We start from the raw sequence: 19,339 nt of genomic DNA, 5'->3' as shown, positions 1-19,339 counted from the left end.
TTTAATCAGTAAGTTATTAAAAAATATTAAATATAATATTTATTAATATAAAGAATTAAATTTTAATGACTTAAAATAAAATTTTAACATTTATTAAATCATATTTACGTAAATTTTAATACTACTTTTAAATTTTATATAAAAGTATTAAAATAATATAATACATAAATTTTTTTTATAAATGTATAATAATCTTTTTAATGTTTATAAAATATGAAATATATGTAAAAAATAAGCATATTAAAATAAAAAAAAATGCTAATTCAATTGGTTTTAATTTTAAGAGGTTTTGAATTTATTTATCGACACCAAACTAACACTAAAAAAATAAAAATAAAAAAATTAATTCTATTAACTAATTAAACCAATCAAGTTAATTGGATCATATTGATTCACCGGATTAACTAGGTTACACCAAATCGCTTATTTCTTTAGTTTAATTACAAACTCAAATCGGTTTGAGGACCTATTTATCGATTCGATTGGCTAATTTTGCCCAAGTTTAATAACCATAAGTGAAATACATTAAGATTGCCTTTAGTTTCTAAGATTTGAATTTTAAATTTGAATTTCAAATATTTAATTTAAAATTTATAAATTTAAAATCTTTTATTTCATTATTAAAAAAGCTTTCATGGAAGTGCCTATAAAATTTCATGGAAGTGCCTATAAATTATAACATCACATAGAGCTGATATATTTGATTATAGTGAAATAAATTTGAAATAATAAACTAAAAGTAGTTATTTTAACTCTTTAATTTTTCAACTTATCATGAATATTTGAAATTTGGATTAAATCTAAATTCATTTTCATTTAAAATATTCAAACAATATATTTAATCTAAATCCAAATTCATAGGATAAAATCCCTTGCTCCAAACATAGCATAACCTTAACCTTAATCTTAATGAGTACAAAGAATGCATTAAATTTACAAGTGTACATTTACACCCACTAAAAAAATGGTTGTTTTATTTGGTTTCACAGTATAACCAGCAAAGGAAGAGAGCTGTCTATCATCCCATTGTGTCTTGCTGGAAGGGAAAAGAAGTGTGATTGATTATTTTTCATTTTTACCACTCCAACAAATAATTTTTAAGTTACATCTCATGGGTTTTGGTAAAATCAAGGGAACAGTCAGTAATTTAAATCGCTTCTCAACTCTTATCTATACAGGCAACCAATCATCAAGAAGAAATAATGGCAGTCACTCATTTTCCTTCCCCTTTCTTTTCCTATGCTTCATTCTTTCCTCTCAAGTTTCCTTTCCTCAAGCCAAACAGAGCCTACCATTGGTGGCTTTTTTAGTTCTTTCCTGCACATCTTTTTGAAGTTCGTTCTATTTTCTTTTATTATTATTGAGTCTCTAATACTACTCATGTATTTTGGAGTTAGAAGGACTAGAAAAAATAACAACAACAACAACAAAGCCTTAATTTTATAAACTAGTTTAGGATCGAATATATGAATCCTTGTTCCCCGTTAAGCTCTGTTAGACATGGTTTTACTCCTACCATGCTACAGGCTTCAATTTTTCCTTTTTTCTGAAAAAAAAAAAAAAAAAACCAATGACAACCAGAAAATAGAAGGAAAAAGAACAGAACTTCCTATTACAAGAATATGCTCCCCAAGAAGGTATAATGCCATGCTATAATACAAATCAATATCTGCAAAGTAACGCCTAAACATTACAGAGGCACTGAGCAAGGTTGATGTCCCTTTATACAAAACATTCTACAAACATATGACAAAGCAGTGTACAAATCAAGTAAATGTTTATTTTATATAAAGATCTATCAAGGTATTAACAAATATTCCTAAAAATGTTCAAAACGATGCATATGCCTAGGATCCCAATTTTCCAAGAACACAAACTCTCCTTCCCTGCATACATTTGAGGCAGACAGGCAGAACCTTCTAATCAAACTTGATATTAATTTTATGATTAATGCTAAATAACAGTCTCCTTCACAAAGAATTGGCTCAAAAATGGAAATTAAATTGAAGAAAATGAATGAAAAGGAAGACAAACAACATATAGAGGCTGTGTTCAAGACATTTAAACCTTTAGCATCCAGCTGCTTTCATGAATTTGTCATAGGGGCATGAAGGTGGTAATCTGAAAGAACTATGTCCGTACTCAACTGAGCAGAGGGCAAGTTGGTCAGGTGCTCGGATTTGATTCTTGTTGTTTAACTTTGAGTCACTTTGTAAAAACTTCACTTTCTGTAACAGAGGCGAAATAAATAAATAAAGGAATAATTTGCAAATATTTTCATGTTATCAGGTACAAAAATTATATGATGCTAATAGGCAGTCAATTTTAGATACAATTAGACTCAAGATTCTTCAAATCTGAAGTTCTGAACAATAGTTGCCACTAAAGAAAAAGAAAGGAAGAAGAAAACAAATGAGTAAACATTGTCAGCAAAGGAGCATTCAAAAAGCTTTTCTAGCGGCCCCGCAGAGTCTAGTCTCCATTTTATTATTAAGTTGCCCACTATTTTTTCTTGTTTCTGTCATTTCCATTTTCTAGTCTCTTTTTGAAAATGATGTCCCTATTTTGTATTTTTGTATGGAGAGAGAGTGGGAACTAGAGGAAAAATCACTTCACCGTATCAATACGTTCATTTAGTAACTAAATTCACCACCTTAAATGCTGAAGTCATTTAATAAATAAACTCACCTCATTAAATGCTGAAGCGCTTTTCTTTTCATCTCCAGTGGGGAAAATCTTGGCATCATGTATTTGCTTAAAACTTTGAAGCATTGACATCTTCTGTTGTTTACCTGTCACAAGAGCTTCACACTGACTCTTCATTTGGTCATAAGGTACAGGTGTGGAGGAAATCTGGGAGCTTGCAACTTGATGTGCAGTTTCCAAGACCTGTAGGTATTAAGAAACCGTATAATTTGCAAATGTGAAACAGAAAGAGACATGCATCAAGAAAAGAAAAAAAACTTTAAAAGAATGCTGCATACATTATATACACAACCAACAGCATTTATATAATGGTTGGTTACTTGTATGTGACAACTAGGAAAGGATAAAATGTGCTTTTGTTCTCATAACAACCTTGTTTTTGCGGTAAATTTACCAGCTAGTATTTGGCCTCTATTAAACACTGTTCGGCTCTTGAATATAGATCTAGCCTGTCTTTTCATTATAGATCAGGGGACAATGTCATTGAGAACAACCAAACATTTTGGTTTTTATTTTTTACTTTTTTATTTTCTTTGAGTGCATGAACATTATTGTGGAAGTGAGTGCATTATGCGTGTCTGGTCATTCTAAGTTGCTTCACTGGAGTAATTAGAATAAAAATTATACGTGTGCCATATCAGCACCAAGGATGCACGCTTGTCATTTTTAGTGATTACATGGGACACATGCTATGTTATCATACATATGTGTGTGTGTGTCTGTCTCTGTGCGTGTGTATGTGTGTGTGTGTGTGTGTGTGTGTGTGTGTGTGTGCGCGTGCGTGTGAGAGAGAGAGAATCAATCTCTATCTCCAAAGATTTTTTTTTCCAAATTCTAAAAATTGATATGATAATCGAAGGTAAATACAAAACACCCATGAGGTTTGACAAAACACTCATGTCCCTACTTAAATAAAAAAAAAGGTAAGTTACTATTTAGTCCATATATTTTAATAAAACTAACTACTTAGTCCATGTATTTCGAAAAATACACTATTTAGTCCCTGTATTTTGCTTCCGTTAAACTGCTTAGTCAAATTAATATTTAGTTTCACTATTTTAATGAAACTATTTAGTTAGTCCCTATATTTTGAAAAAAAACATTAGTTAGTTTCTGTAATCTGACTCCGTTAACTATTTAGTCCCATAATTATTTTTTATATCTAAATTATCCTAATCCTCTCCCCCTTATTTCTCTCTTATCTTATCATATTTCTCTCTTTCCATATTTCTTCTCCTCTACGCCCGCACCCTTCTCCCCCTCATTCTTTCTTATCTTGCTTTATTTCTCTCTCTTCATGTTTCTTATCCTTTACGCCCGCACCATTCTCCCCCTCAATTCTCTTTTTGTTTTTATTTGTTGATAAAAACGGTATAAGCTGTCTATATAAAAAGGTTAATTAATTTCTTAAATTTAAAAGTAATAAAGGAAAATTATTTTCCCGTAAAGAAAATACAAAAATGATATCCAAAGAACTAGAAATTTAAGAAAAAAATGTAAATTCAAATTTAGTCTCAACATAGTAAAATTTGTATTTTTATCTAATAATATAGTTTTCAAAATACAATGATCAACTAATTAGTTTCACTAAAATAGAGGGACTACATAGTAGTGTTTTTCAAAATATAGGGTCAGCTAATTAGTTTCATTAAGATAAAGGGGACTAAATAGTAGTTTGAATAGCATGAATAAAGGAAAATTTGACAAAGGGACTAAATAGTTTAACAGAAGTAAAATACATGGACTAAAAAGTGTATTTTTCAAAATACATGAATCAAGTAGTTAATTTCATTAAAATACAAGGACTACATAGTAATTTTCCCAAAAAAACTTCTTTCTTGCACCCACCAATCCAATGGTGGCCATGAATCACAAATTCTTGTTCCCAAGTCTTTTCCTTTTCAAAAATTGAATTAGATAGTCCTCCACTTTCAATTTTCAACAAAATTTACAAATTACATTTTAGTTCCTCATCTTTTAACTAGAATAACTTTTAAGCCCCTCGCCTTTTTTATGATACGAATTTTTGCCCCTCAACTTTTAACTTTTAGGTATTAAAAAGTTTTTTGAAAACTCAAGGACTAAAATATTGTTCACAATAAAACATTAGGGACAAATGCATAAGATATTTCAGTGAAAATACTAAACTATAATGAAATCAGATGGTTATGGCAATTTAATTCACTTTAAAAAGGCAGGGATGTATAGTTAGACATGGCCAATGTCCGGTTTGGGATCGATATTGGACCAGAACCAGCCTGGTCAAAACCAAGACTGCAATGGGTCAATGATTCTTGGAACTGGATTGAACCAGGACTGGAAGAGGGTAGGGCCGATTTAGGTTCAAGGGTTTCTTGAACCGTACTGGAACCACAGGTCCAACCTGTCAGCCTGGTTCAACCTGGATTTTACTCTTTTTTTTTTTAATTTTAAATAAATTTAAGCCATTAAAATCTTAATTGTCTTTCCTAAAATTGTACATTTTAATTGACTTACTTGCACAATTAAACTGTCTTTCCTACAATTGCACAACCAATTTCCATTTTTAATCTTCTATTTTCTATTTTCAAATTCAAATGTCACTTTTAAGATTAGTCAATTTCCATTTTAATTATTTAAATTAAAGGCTTTAATTAAAGACCTCAATTAAAGGCCTATTTCCATATAAAATTACGCATTTTAATTGACTTTCTATTAGAGTAAAATTGAATCAAACCAGACCAAACCATGCACAAACCAGAACGGGAACCGGGCTGGCCAGGACAGAAATTGTGAGGAATCAGATCTAGCAGGTCAGTCCGGTCCCGGTCCTGGTCGCTCCCCCTCCCTAAATAGGAACCATCGGTCCCACAGCCATGTCTATGTATAGTGGTGCAACAAGGATTTGATGTGTAGTTTAGTTCGATTTTTTGGTTTAAACTAAATAATGCTTTATGCTTTGCTTACCCTTAGCCATTTGCCACACAAGATTTCCACAACCATATCATATGTGTTCCAAGGGGTTGGATTTCATGCCACATTAACTTATTCTTAAAATATGGACCCCACGACACTTGATGAACATATACATCAGTTAGTTGATGACAATTTTGGATGGAAGTCTGATAAAGGATATAATTATTTAATCAATTAAAGTTTATGAATTATGATATATTAAGTGCCAAAGTCCATGATTTATTGTCATTAGGCCTAATATTTAAGAAGAAAATAAAAGAAAAGAAGAGAAAAGAATGGTCCTCTTACTGATTCCAAAAGTTCATTGACACTTAGAATGTCTAATGAATTGACAGAAAGTGATGTTTTGCGGTCTGACAGATTCCCGTTAGCTTCAGTGACGCTTTCATCATCTGTCAAGGAAGCTGCAGGCATGATCTGAAAGAAAACATGATAATAGGAAACTCGTGTTATTTCCAAGTCATAATGTTGGACACTATGTTAATTATTACCTCTTCAATAGCCTGAAACTCTATTTGGGCAAGAGGAGAACATGGCCTTGGTGTCTCCATAAACAAGGGAGCTCCCAATGGATATGCATCATCTGGAGAAAATTCCTGATGAAGTTGTTCCTTTATGCCTGATAAATCATCCTGGAGAGAAAAAAAAAAATGGTAAATAAGCATAAATATTGCTGAAGAAAAACTTCAAATGCAATGGAGGCCTTCTGAGTGAAGATATTTTATCCTGTGTAGAACCGTGCGTATACAAACTCAAACAACTAATCATGACATTTCCCTATGGGCTAGTTTCATGATTGCACCAACTCCAAAAGAAGCATAATTATTCAACACTATGCAGCATCCTAATAATGTTGCCCATTCATAATTGATATAATTTATGTTTCTGAGTTATCCAATTACAATGTTGCATGGAATCAAAATTGAATTACTCAACAAGAAAATTTTTATACGCCATGCTCAATTCTTAAAAAATGCAAACCAATTACCATCTCCCTCAGTATCTCTATGCAAGTATGCGCACTCCAATAGTATTCATTCCTTCTTCATGTAGTACAAATGCAGTAATTCCTAATTATTATGCAAATATATTCAGTCGGTGCCATATGCTTTGGCTTTTGAGAATCCATTCAAAAAGTACTTTAGCAAAGATCATAATTTAAAAAGATGGATGCGCTATCTATCGTCCTAAGAAATTGCAAAGGCATAAATCTGAAAGTCACCTCTGTCAATTTTGCAAATTTTGTCACGAATTGGGATATCAAGGTTTCCTTCAAAAGGTGGTTATCTAATTCAACCGCTGAGAGAGATTTTGATGCAGCAACTTCATCTTCCTCTGATCCATATACCATCTTCCCTCCATCATATTTTAAATAAACAGTCTGCAGCCTGATGTCTTCCACCGACTCAAGATAAGGATCAGCCTGTGCAGAGGAAAATACATTAAGGGAAGTTAAAAAGAAAATATGCCAGGTCTCAGCCATAGAAAAATAAAATCAAAGATAGAGCTATCTTGCAGTAACTGTATAAAAAGACTTAACTGTTTTTTCTGTCAGAGATGCTTTAACTATATGAATTAGCTCAGGGAGATTCCCTGCCTTTGCAGAAAAAATAAGCATGTATGATGCCAAGGTGAAGAGAGACCTTCTACGAGATGGTTGTAGACCTCCTTCATTATGCATACATGAAATGAGAAACATATATCAGAAGCATTTTTTTAATAATTTAACCCCTCTAAACATCAGCCAATAAATCTAATTTCAAATATAGAACACACAAAAAATTTTTATACCAAAGACTTATGAAAAAGTAGAAGAAAAAAAAAAGCCTCAAGTGCAAACTGAAGTGGCTAGTCTTGAGCACAACTATGCTCTATATACCAATGATTTTTGTTAAATATTCAGTGCAATAGATTGAACTTACTATGAGATCCTTGGTTTTCTATGCATCTATCATTTTAATTGTACAATCAAAAGGAAAGTATTAGGAATGCAGGCAAAAAATCAATAAAAATGCATGTGTGTGCATACTTGCGTACATGGCATATTCAATAGAATTCCAAATTTCAGAAATGTGCCATCTCCAGCCCAGCCATATAGTTAGATAATCCATGTTCCTAAATAAATATTTTAATTACTTAAAGAATAAATATATACCATTCTTCGATCAATTCCACTTACTTTCTTGATCCGTAGAGATGCTTCTAAGTGAGAATGCCAGCTGAAAACACCGAGCTAGAGCCGTGTGATTGGAGGTCTGTCATCAGCAGAGTTAATCAACACTCAACAAAGGATAGCCATCTAATATATGACATCAAATTATTCTATTAACTGATGTATACCAATGTTATAGAATAGGAAGTCAACTACTGTACATTCCTATTTAGCAAGCATAATCATAGGGATTTATATTCCTATTTAGATAGCATGATTATAGGATTAAGTGTATATAAACATGTATTCAATTGTTTTGAGAATATAAGAAAATTATTCTTCTACATGGTATCAAAGCAATTTTTTCTCATGAAACCCTAGCCCTTTTTTTTTTTTTTGCTCTATGTTCCAACTTCTAAAAGCTACTATTCCCTAGATCACCCATCTAGGGTGTCGTTTTCAATTCATCCCCCCCCCCCCCCCCCCCCAGCCCCAAATTGAGTATCCTCTAGAATCGGCATCAACCCAGGCACCGGCGAGTGAGGGAGCATGTGTTGCTGTTTTCTGCTTCCGTCTTCTTCTCCTGCATTGACCTAACAAGCGTGATGCAACCCTGTGAGCCAGAGTTTCGTTTGTTGCCTTTTTTGGGTGATCTTGTTTTGGGTCATGAGACCCCTGTTTTTGGGACATTCTGGGGAGTTTCGGTTTCCTGTTAGGACACTAATTTAGGACCAGTGTCCTGTTAATTTCGTAAAAATGGCAAAAAGTTAAGTCAGTGGTGTAAGATGTGATTTTGGTGATGACAAAAATCAAGGAACACAAACTCACTAGTGCAAATTTTCTGGATTGGAGTGAAAATTCCATATGTATTTGAGGAGCGATGATAAAGACGATCACCTCACTTGTGATCCACCCAAAGATAACACGAAACAAACATGGTTACAAGAATATGCTAGATTATACTTGCAAATTCAAAAATTCAATTGACAATGAGGTAATTAGTTTAATTAATCATTGCAAATTTGTTATACAATTGATGGATTATCTTGATTTCCTATACTCTCACAAAGGGAATATTTTACAGTATTTATAATGTGTGTAAGGCTTTTTTTTATTTTTTTAATATTATTCTAAGAAACTAGATCTCTTACAGCTTGTTGATACATTAAAAAGCTTTCCATCCATGCAGAAACTTCTCTAAGATTTTTATCTTCCAGGTCAATGCTACTATCTAATAAATATGTCAATAAACTTTTATATTGCTTATACCACATCTCACCACTACAATTTTAATTAGTCAAAAGATTTATATTGAAGTAACACAACGACGGTGGCACCACCTATTTTCACTCATAATATACACGGCTACACTTGAAAGACCTCCAACAAAAATGGAAGTTGAAGAGGATTTCCTTGTCTTCCCTCATATTAAAGGGTGTTTCCTTATCCAAAAAAGCCTTGAAATTCCTTCCTTTCTAGCTTACATAAATGGTCTAAAAGAATAGCATCTCACACTTTTTTTTTTATTCTAGATCTACAAAGACAGCCATGACATGTAAGCTCCATTTCTGGGATTTCTTGGATATACCAAGTTAGTCCGCAGAGTTCTCACCTTGTCATGATGGAGAAGCAAATTTGCTGATTCCCTATCATTCTTGTAGCAAAATCATCTAATAACTAAATATATTTCCCTTTCTTCAACAAATTACCATTGATATGCAGAGTTGCATGCAAAAAAGCGCCCTATTTTCATTTATAACCAAGATGGTAGACAGTTTATTGATGGACAAGCACATAAACCTAGCTTGCCTAACGTATAATAGCAAGTCACAAAAGATTCAAAAGAATTCACCAGAAATATGCCATTAGTCAAGACACTACACAAGGGCAAGAAGAATGAAGTAGATGCAGCCATTGCTAAAAATGCTATGAGGATGACTTACCTTAGATCGAGTATACAGCAAAGCAATGTTGTATGAGTGAGCCATGGCCTCAAAATTTGCAGGCATATTATCTGCAGATGTTGCCTGAACCCATATTGATGAAAGCAGAAGACTGATTTGATGACTACTCAATCGTAGAAAAGTTTGCTGTTGATAATAATAATTTAACCAGATCAGACTGCTAACTAGGATTTAAAACAAACAAATCTCATAAACAAACAAATCTCATTTACAAACTAAATTAAACATTAAATTTTAAGATCTAGGAGTTTCATACAGTTTTTCCATCTGTGATAGCAGACTTGAAGCTATTTGAATAACTATGCGAGCCATTTTTTCTAAAGTTTTTTGCACCCATGTCCAATATTTGATTGTTTTCCTCCCATGATCCTCCATCTATGGCTTCTGCCTTATCCTTACCTTCATCCCGAAAGGAGAAGCTTTTGCTTATTGACTTCGGCAATGTACCTAAAAATCCAGTAATAGCTTCTGATGTTTTCTTATTCTGGTCAGACCAAAGAGAAAGCAAGGATGGCATAAGCACGACAGATAAGACACTGTGTGCTCCAACTCTTGTCTCATGGTCCGGATGGGCCATTGCTATAAGCAACTGGTGAAATAGAGCATCAGGAAAAGCCTGAAAAGTTATGACTATAACATCATATCTTGGATTGTTTTAAAAGATCTGAAAATGCAGCAGTATATTTTAATTCGAGCAAGTGCACTTGCCTTCTTGTGATATGATATGTTAGGGATGGATGCAATAATCTGTGCTACCCGATGAACAGCAGAGATTGTTGTTCTAGCTACAATAGTAGTCATTGAAATATTCTCTAACAGCATAGCCATTTTATCAAGTATGGGTCCCACATCTCCAACCTATTAATAACAAACACCTTTTAAACATTAAAAATTTATTTGACAAATGTGGTTACACAGAATTGGTCTTCAATATAATATTTTCACTGATGGTAACTGCTATTCCAGTAAAGAAGAGTTAAATCTAGTCTCTGAAGCTTAGATGAAGGTCAATAGAGTCGCATCTAAAGGTGAATTTCACACAAGAAAAGAAAAGCAATTAAAAATAAAATTGGCACGCAAATATGCAATTAACATGAATTAAATTATATGAAAATCTAACTAAACCAGCAAAAAGAAATAATACAATATAAGAGTTCAATTGTCAAAACTCAAGATGTCCAACCCCAAAGCAACAATCTTGCTTAAATTGATATTTGCATCTTTCTGATCAAATCAAATTAAAGTGGAATGGACGAGAGAGGGAGGGGGGGTGGGGGGGGGGGGAAGAGATAAATGTTAACAAATTGTTGTGTTAATTTCATATCCTATCAAATTAGAATATATATTAAAGTGCAGCCAAGGTCTATAGCACTGAATGCTGCACAACCAGAAAATAGGAAAAATGAATATGTTGAGCTTGATAGCAACAAAAAAAAAAATGTAGATTGTCTTGCTTCACTGTGTTAGCATGCGTGAGCTTTTTTTGTTCCATTTTTAATACATATCAGCTATTTTGGATCTAAGGTGGTACCTTTGAGGATAGTGGACCAATTGTCAAAGGCACAAACATAATTTCCATAACGTGTCTTGAATGACATTGTAGAGACTAGAGTATGGATGCCAGATGCATATGCGTGGTCAGTATAGGAACCTTCATTTTTTTTTCCCCCTCTTTTGTTCCCTTATATTTGAAGGATCATACCTAACCATGTTTGTCTAGGTGTCCAATATGCACCCAACACAGATATGGTAAAGGGAAGAATATGAGAAACTGATTTAAAAGGTATATATCTATCTTCTAACAAGCATTATGATAACAGTTTGAGTGACCATGGAAACAGCGGCAAGGTTGCGTATATTAATCCTTCCCAAAGCCCACAAGTGACAAGTGTGGAATGCTTCGTGTACTGGGTCACCCTTTTTTTTTATAGTTTATTAGTTTCAAGAACTGCAATACACAAGGTATCCATAGTCCATTGCATGGACTGCTTTTGTAAATCTTGTAGTATTTATAAAATTGAAAAAAGTGGGAAGTGCCATGTATTTAAGGTGAAGTTCAAATTACAATAAAAAGAAACAACCACAAACCTTGTTTGAGAGCTGTGAGATGCATTTTTCTATGGCAAACTGAAGATCAACATTTTGTTTATCGATAAAATCTCCAGGGCTGGATAATTCAGCTGAATTTTGAAGGCATTTTCTCAGATGTTTAATCAAGTCAGATATTGCACCAATGATTGTAACTGTGGCCTCCTGCTTTGCATGTTGTCCTAGCTGTGTGATAACATTAACAATATCTATCTGTACAAGAGGTTGTTTCGCGACATTCTTATGATCCAAGTGCTTGACCAGGCAAGATAATAGCAAATGTGAGTTTTCTCCTGGTATTAAGATTAAAAAAAAAAAAAAAATCAAATTTTGCTTGATAAAGATTACTAGAACCATAATGCTTCTAGAAAAGATGGTGCATCAAAATTCCCATTGTAACCTGCTTCCTCCAAAAGTGATTGCAAATATATTAAAACAGGGTAGGCAACTCCTTCTTCTAGGGGCCAATGATTGTTAGCATCAAAATTATGGAACAGAGGTTCAAGCACACGCCGAACAGTTGTAGCTTCCTTTGCCAGGCTGGCCATGTTACATAAGCAGACCCTGGACCAGTAAGATGGACTTTTTGAAGTATCCCTGTTTCAGTGATAAAAGAATAAGGGATGTTAATTAAATTAAGAAGTCCTCCTAATTTTCTTATTCCAAATAAGTACCACTGAGTTAATATTTAATACTATGAAGCCTTACACTGTATTGTCCAACTCAGGTTTGGTAGTAAGGCTTGGCAAGGACAACTTATTACTAATATCTGGGAAAGATGACTCATTGTCTTCTGCTTTCAGCACTCCCAGAACCCACTGATCATCCTTGGAATTTTCTGGATTCATTTGGGGATCGATGAAGTTCTCCAAAGTCACTGATATAATCTATTTCACATCAGAAAGAGTTTCAGATAACATCAAAAGCCAACAACTGCCTTCCAATCCACGTATTTTCCACTATAAACTATAGTTTATATGTTACTTTATATCAAAGATATCATCATCACAAGAGAACAGCTTACATTATCCAACTCCATTGAGATGTGGGAATGCTCACCCATGAAAGATACCTAGGGACAAAATAATAGCAAGAAAGCATCAGTAAGAATGAAAAGAAAAACATGCAAAAGATCATATGGCAAAACATGCGGGCTTGCAAACAATGACAATCAGATACTAAAAGTAAAGAAATGGAACCGTAATAGTAGATGAACCCTGTATACAATAATACTATAGCATTTAGCCAAAGTTGCTAAAGAAAAGGTTAAATCAAAACAACATTACCTTTCAAAACTCAGAAAGGAATAAGTTAGCAAATCGGGTCCCACCAACCATATGACGTCAAATGCTAAAGTTTGTAATTCCATTCTTAAAATTTGAAAAAATTCAGATCAAATATGGACTTTAGTGGATTTTGATATGATGAAAATTTGATTTTGAACAGAAAAACTACATGTTATCTCTGCATTTAGTGTTAAATTGGCCTTCTCTTTAACAAATTATAAGTAAATCTTCTTATGACTTCAAATTTGAAGCAAAATTTGGAATTTTATATCACCGCCATGGGTAATGTTGGAATTGATGAGATTTTTTGTCAATGCATGGGTTTTGCCTCATTGAAGAATCACATGATTATAAGAAAATCATGAGATTGATTACCAAAATCTTTAGGAGTAATTTGATTTATTGATGGCATCCATATATATTATTATCTTCTAATATAAATATGGAGTTCTATGTGTTATGTAAGACACACAACAAGTGAATAAATGTAGTCTTTTTGAGGTTTTGTGTCTGTGTATGTAGGCTCTCCGTAGCCAAACCACATAAATCCTTCTCTTGTTACTTTCTCCTATCTTTTCTATCCTTCTAAATTTCAACAAGCCAAAACCTTTAGTTTTGAGTAGCAATATTAAGTCAACTAAATTGAAATCTGAGTTTGCCTCTAGTTTATAAATCCAATAAACCGAGGAACTCACATATCCAGGGTCCTGGATGAGACAAAACCACATATAACTGATATGGAAAGTTCAAGAGCAGTTTATGCATTTGCAAATTACATATACCGCATCTCGCTGCACCAGTATAAGAAAATAGTGTACAGCAACCCCAAAGGTCTAATCAGTTTTTTTCCCCTGAATAAGCTCCAAATTCTTTAGAAGTCTTCATGTGGGAAGTTGATGAGAAAAAGGAAGGAGAAGAGTTAATAATAATAATAATAATAATAATAATAATAATAATAATAATAATAATAATAATAATGTAATGTCTGGCTAACCTAACAAGTAACAGCAGGACAATAGAAATAAAGAGAAGAAAAATGAAGTATGTTCAATCATCATGTTTGATCCCATTGGGAGCCATAAACCATAAAGATCAACTACACAAAATAAGTAAACAACCATACAAGTGACACACCTATTTGCAAACTATGTGAGAGGAAAACTTTTCTTATTGACTGCAACATCAATTAGATTATTACTAACTAAACTGGTATTGCATAGATTTTTTTCAATGATCACAGTGTGGCAAATATATGAGCATTATAGTAAAAATAACTTGATGAGACCACAAAGAAAACTACTTCCCATGAGTGCTGAAGTGTACGAATTCATGAATCTGAAGTGTGTGTGTGTGTGTGTGTGTGTGAGAGAGAGAGAGAGAGAGAGAGAGAGAAAGAGAGAGAGAACAAAAGGGGGGAGGACTCTACCATGGAAGCCAAAGTTTGCAGTCCGGCTGAATGCAAACGTAGAGTTCTTTCACCATCACCCACATCTTGAGCCAATTGACAGAGCTTAGGAATGATGCCTTCTAAGTTGAACATGTGTGTGCTATCCGTCTATTTTTTTAGTCAACAAATCAGAATTACATAAGAATTACAAAATTATATATAGCGCATATGATCTGACATTTTGCTTACACACACATTGCCAATAGTTGAACTATTATAAATTTGGTGCATAAATGGCTAAAAACAAACAAAGAACAGTCTCCCTCTGAAGTGACCTAAGTGACCTGATCTTTTGAAAGACACACTTTTCCCTTTTTCTTTTGGTGGTTGGGGGGGGAGGGGGAGAACAGCTTTTTTAGAGACCCATTAATTGACAATCTCCATATACAATGTGCCATCTTGCACAGCCTATGTCAAAAGACTTATCATTACAAACCTGGCTATTTATAAAGTCAACAAGAATATTGCAAGCCAGAATCTGCATTTCATCCTGGCTAGTTTGGTCCAGAAGCGTCCGGACTATCCCCAATAAACTACTGGCAAACAGTGGCCTGCAAACAATTAAGAGGATCTAGCAAATGTCATTGCAAACAAAAATAGCTTTAATTTGCAAAAAAAGCATAGCACAATCATACCATTCCAAGTTTAACTTGTGACAGGATGTATTAATGTCTGGGCATAAAAGATCTTACAATACATCTAGTGTTATTAGTTGATACATCTATTTTTCTATCTACATTTACTTATCAATACCTTTTCTTTTTCTCTTCTCAGAGTCTAGCCCACATGCTTCCATTTATTTATCATAGACAATAATATAACAAATCAGACATTGATATTTATACAACTATACATGTTATATAGCAACAACATTACAAGGTTATCTCCAATTAGTCATACTATTAAATTTGTTCATTGAGTTGGGTCATTTACAAGACTAAAATGCATAACTTACATCTGTTCCTTACATGACGATAGCAATTTCCTATAAATGCACAGCACAACTTTCACAGATCCAAAGTTATCATGTCGCAATTCCTTGTAAAATCTTTGCTCCAGCGTATCTGTAATCTGTGAAGAGAATTTGAAAACATAAAGTAGCAAGCAATTGAATCTCATATATTTCAACCACTTATTACAGTGTCTTATTCAAAGTTTGCAATTCTTGGTCACAATATTATAATTCATCTTCAATTAGGACCAGGCAACTAAGAAAATGAGCTAAGAATTGCTCATAGAAAAATTAGATAGCTGCCGAACATTGTGAAAGCATGCCTAACTATAAGAGTATAACCATTACTCAAAGAGAGAGAGAGAGAAAGCTTGATAAAAAGGGGAAAAGGAAAAAAATTGCATGCTAATTCAAACTTTTGTTTTTCCCGCTAAACCCATCAAATAAATAACAAAGAACAGAAAATGATCACAGTTGACAATTTTATTAAGTTCACAAATCCAAGAACATCTAAATGTACAGGAAAACACACCTTGGGAATTCGTAATGGATTCTTTGAAGCATAATCACAAAGTTTCCCAATTTTCCTATCATTTGGTTCTGCCTCCTGCAAAATGAAGGCAGAAATTAAATAATATTAGGCATATGCAAATATTTTTCTTTCTACCCCTTTTCATGATTACGTGAGGGGTGGGATAGTGAGAATCAGTAGCCTTCAAGAACCTTGAAGGAGAGATGACAAAACATCAGATTCATGTAGCAAGATGATAAATATTTTACCAAACCTATAATCCTCATTAACTCCACTCAACTTCACTCCTAGTTTGTCCAAGATCACTGACAACGACAATGTTAGTGATAGCAGCTATAGAAGTATCAGCAAAAATTGGTAGCCACAAGTAAGTGAAAAAAAAAAAAAACCCACAAAATTAGTCTACTTTGCACAGATAAAATGGATGGAATGCAAAATTGTATGCTTTAATTGCACCAATTCAGTTTCAGCAATATATTTATACCATAGAAGCTGAAAGATAAACACAATGAGTAAAAGATCCACTAGATCAACAGTAATTAAGCACTTAATTTGCGAAGCATAACAAGGCAGGAATCACCTCCAGAAGCAAATAGCAAAGAAAGAGCTATGTCAATCTAGTATCCTCCCGAAACATTAAAAAAAAAAAAAAACAATTACTTCCAAGGACACAATTTCAAGTAAAGTAACATGAAACGGAAGATTGAGCCATCACCTGATTACGAGGGAAGATATCAGCAAGAAACTTCTTGTAACGCTTAACGGGCTGTCTTGACCTTGCCCGCAATGAAGGACAGAAGAAACAGAGGTTGCCGCAGGCGGGCAAAACCCGTCTTGACATAACCCCCATTATCTGAGGTAATGCAAGGCCTCTCCTCTACAAAATCCAATTCAAAAGCAAAAAATTCAATTAACAACAATTCATATCCATTCACACTTTTCCATAACAATAAGCTCATTGACCCTAATGATCAAAACAGCTCAAATTCACAAAACAGTACTAGGACTGTGTCCTTAATGCTTATCAATAAAAAGTTAACAAGAATTCCATGAACCCAGATGCATTTTTTCGCTTTTTAAAGAATGAAAATCAATGAAATGTCAAAATCCCAGAAAATCATCAGAGCTCATATGCTCAGAAAGCTAAAAGAAAACTAAAAACAAGATTGAATGAATCAAAATGTAGACGAATTATGCAAAATTAAATGAAACCCACCAATCCAAAATAAGCGAAATTATAGTTTCGACACAATATAGCAGATGTGAATACGATCTAGAATAGCCTGGAAGCCAGAAATGAACAAGAAAATTTGAGAAATAATAAAAAAAAATACATATTTACATCAAAATTTAACTGGGTCAATGATAAAAAAAAAAGTTGAAGAAATTACTTGAGAAAAATAGCTAATTGTGGGGGAAAGAGGAGGCCTTGACGTCTCCCCCAGGACGTCCTTCGTGTCCCTTTCAAATATTAAAATTTCAGTTAAATTTGAAATATTTTTCCGTTAAAAATTAAAAATAAATAATCCAGACAGCATGATAATGTTACAGCCTGTGGAATTATTGTCAAGGTCACAGCCCAGTTAATCACCGTTCGATTGAAGAGAGGGTCAGCGTTTGACCAGGTGGTGAAACTTGTATGGTGCTGTGACTGAAAAGAAAGGTGAAGGGCTGTGAGCTGTTTGGGGGGGGTGGAATCTTTTAGTTAAAGCTCAGTTCACGACATTAAACCCCATCGATCCCGGGATTTTAGGGGGATGCTTTTAGTGATTGCCTGACTAAAGTGTCCTCCAACTATTTTCCTTTTGACTTTGTTTATTCATTAATAATTTTTCTAATTTATTTATTTATTTATTTTGAGAGTGAGATCATACTTCCCTGATCAAAATTTTGTCTCATTAATGTAAGGGAATTATAGCTGCTCCTAATTTTACATATATGTGTATAGGGGCGAGTAATCAGTTCAAATCGAATTAAATTATAAAAATTGAATAGTCAATTTTAGAAATCGAACCGGATCAAAATTGATAAAAAATCTAATCGAATCGAACCGCTTTATTTCGATTCGATTTGGTTTAAACCGATCGGTTTGATTTTTTATTGATTTTTTAATTTAGACTTGATTTTCAAGTTATTTGGTCTAATTTTAACTTTAGTTTGAACCTAATAACCATTAATCAATGAAATTAAACAATTAATATATATATAATTAAATATAATTCATAATTTTTTCATAAAAATAAATTAATTCAAAAATCAATTCGGTTCGATTTGACTATATAAATCACTATTCTGTTCGGTTCGGTTTAACCGTTTTTTTATCTTCAAAACCGAACCGAACCGAACCGAAATAATCAAAATTTTTAAAAATTAAAACCGAACAGAACTGATTTAATTTTAAAATAGAACCGATTAAACCGAATTGACTTGGTTCGGTTCAATTTTTCAATTTGAATCGAATTCTGCTCAGCCCTATATGTGTTATCTTTTTCTTAAAAAAATATTCATCAATGAAGTTGCCAACTCTTCATATCCTAATTGTCTTCATATTCTGACTGATATATTTTTCTTTCCCCCCTTGAAATCTAATCCATAACATGATCAGATTCAGTTGGGGATGTCTAATATCATAATGATGAAAAGAGATTATCATTGCAAGAAAATGAACAAATGTGGATTGAAATGTTATTGTTTAATCATTATTATCACAATAAATAGAATAACTCAACTGAAATCCAACTCATTAATAACCAATTTTTAACTAGAAATGATAAGAGAGAAGAGAAATGATTATATTCCCTTCTCAATGATTTTATTAGTGGGTGTAAATATGAATCCATTAAAATTTATTTAATGAATTTTATTTGTATAGAGAATTATAATTTTAATAATAAATTATATGAAAAATTATGCTAAATGGGTATCAATTATATTTGATAAACTACAAATTATAGTACTTTTATCTAAATAGTGTGTATTAAATAAATTTTAAATGATGCATATTTAGAGGAAAATAAAAAAAGTGCATCTAATATAAATTTGTGCTTATATAAAATGAATTTAATGGCTATGAGATCAAATATTTGAATTAAAATATATTTATAAAATTTATAAATTTATATATAAATATTTAATTTAATAATTAATGAACTTGTTTTCATTTAAATTTGAGCTTTTCTGTAACTACATCTAAATAAAAATAAGATGAGGGTCCTTTTTCAAAAAAGGCAACCCAACTGGCAGTGTCCTGTCTTAGG

The 19,339-nt window shown here is 32.9% G+C and overlaps 1 protein-coding gene across 5 annotated transcripts; it reads right to left on the bottom strand.

The window, feature by feature from the left end:
• Positions 1–1,760: 1,760 nt before the first annotated feature.
• LOC110649243 (protein SEMI-ROLLED LEAF 2) lies at positions 1,761–17,614 on the bottom strand. 5 transcript variants are annotated; one of them, XM_058144830.1, is made up of 21 exons: positions 17,474–17,614; positions 16,798–16,959; positions 16,083–16,157; positions 15,554–15,669; positions 15,035–15,149; positions 14,578–14,706; positions 12,890–12,937; positions 12,574–12,752; positions 12,266–12,462; positions 11,866–12,158; positions 10,486–10,635; positions 10,034–10,393; positions 9,757–9,903; positions 7,841–7,916; positions 7,202–7,329; positions 6,884–7,084; positions 6,153–6,293; positions 5,950–6,078; positions 2,689–2,889; positions 2,068–2,228; positions 1,761–1,886 (listed from the first exon to the last, which is right to left on the bottom strand). In XM_058144830.1, the coding sequence occupies exons 2-20, from the start codon at positions 16,930–16,932 to the stop codon at positions 2,070–2,072; spliced, it is 2,979 nt and encodes a 992-aa protein (XP_058000813.1). In that variant the 5' UTR covers positions 16,933–16,959; positions 17,474–17,614; the 3' UTR covers positions 1,761–1,886; positions 2,068–2,069. The 5 variants fall into 5 exon arrangements, with proteins under 5 accessions (XP_058000813.1, XP_021659431.2, XP_021659434.2 ...); XM_021803739.2 differs by adding an exon at positions 17,299–17,365 and having other exon boundaries at positions 1,761–2,228; positions 17,474–17,553; XM_021803742.2 differs by having other exon boundaries at positions 1,761–2,228.
• Between the last annotated feature and the right edge of the window lie 1,725 nt (positions 17,615–19,339).

This window comes from Hevea brasiliensis, chromosome 1, assembly GCF_030052815.1.
Source record: "Hevea brasiliensis isolate MT/VB/25A 57/8 chromosome 1, ASM3005281v1, whole genome shotgun sequence".
NCBI classification, from domain to species: Eukaryota; Viridiplantae; Streptophyta; class Magnoliopsida; order Malpighiales; family Euphorbiaceae; genus Hevea; species Hevea brasiliensis.
The sequence above is the reverse complement of the archived record's forward strand: the minus strand, read 5'-3'. Positions and strand labels throughout refer to the sequence as shown.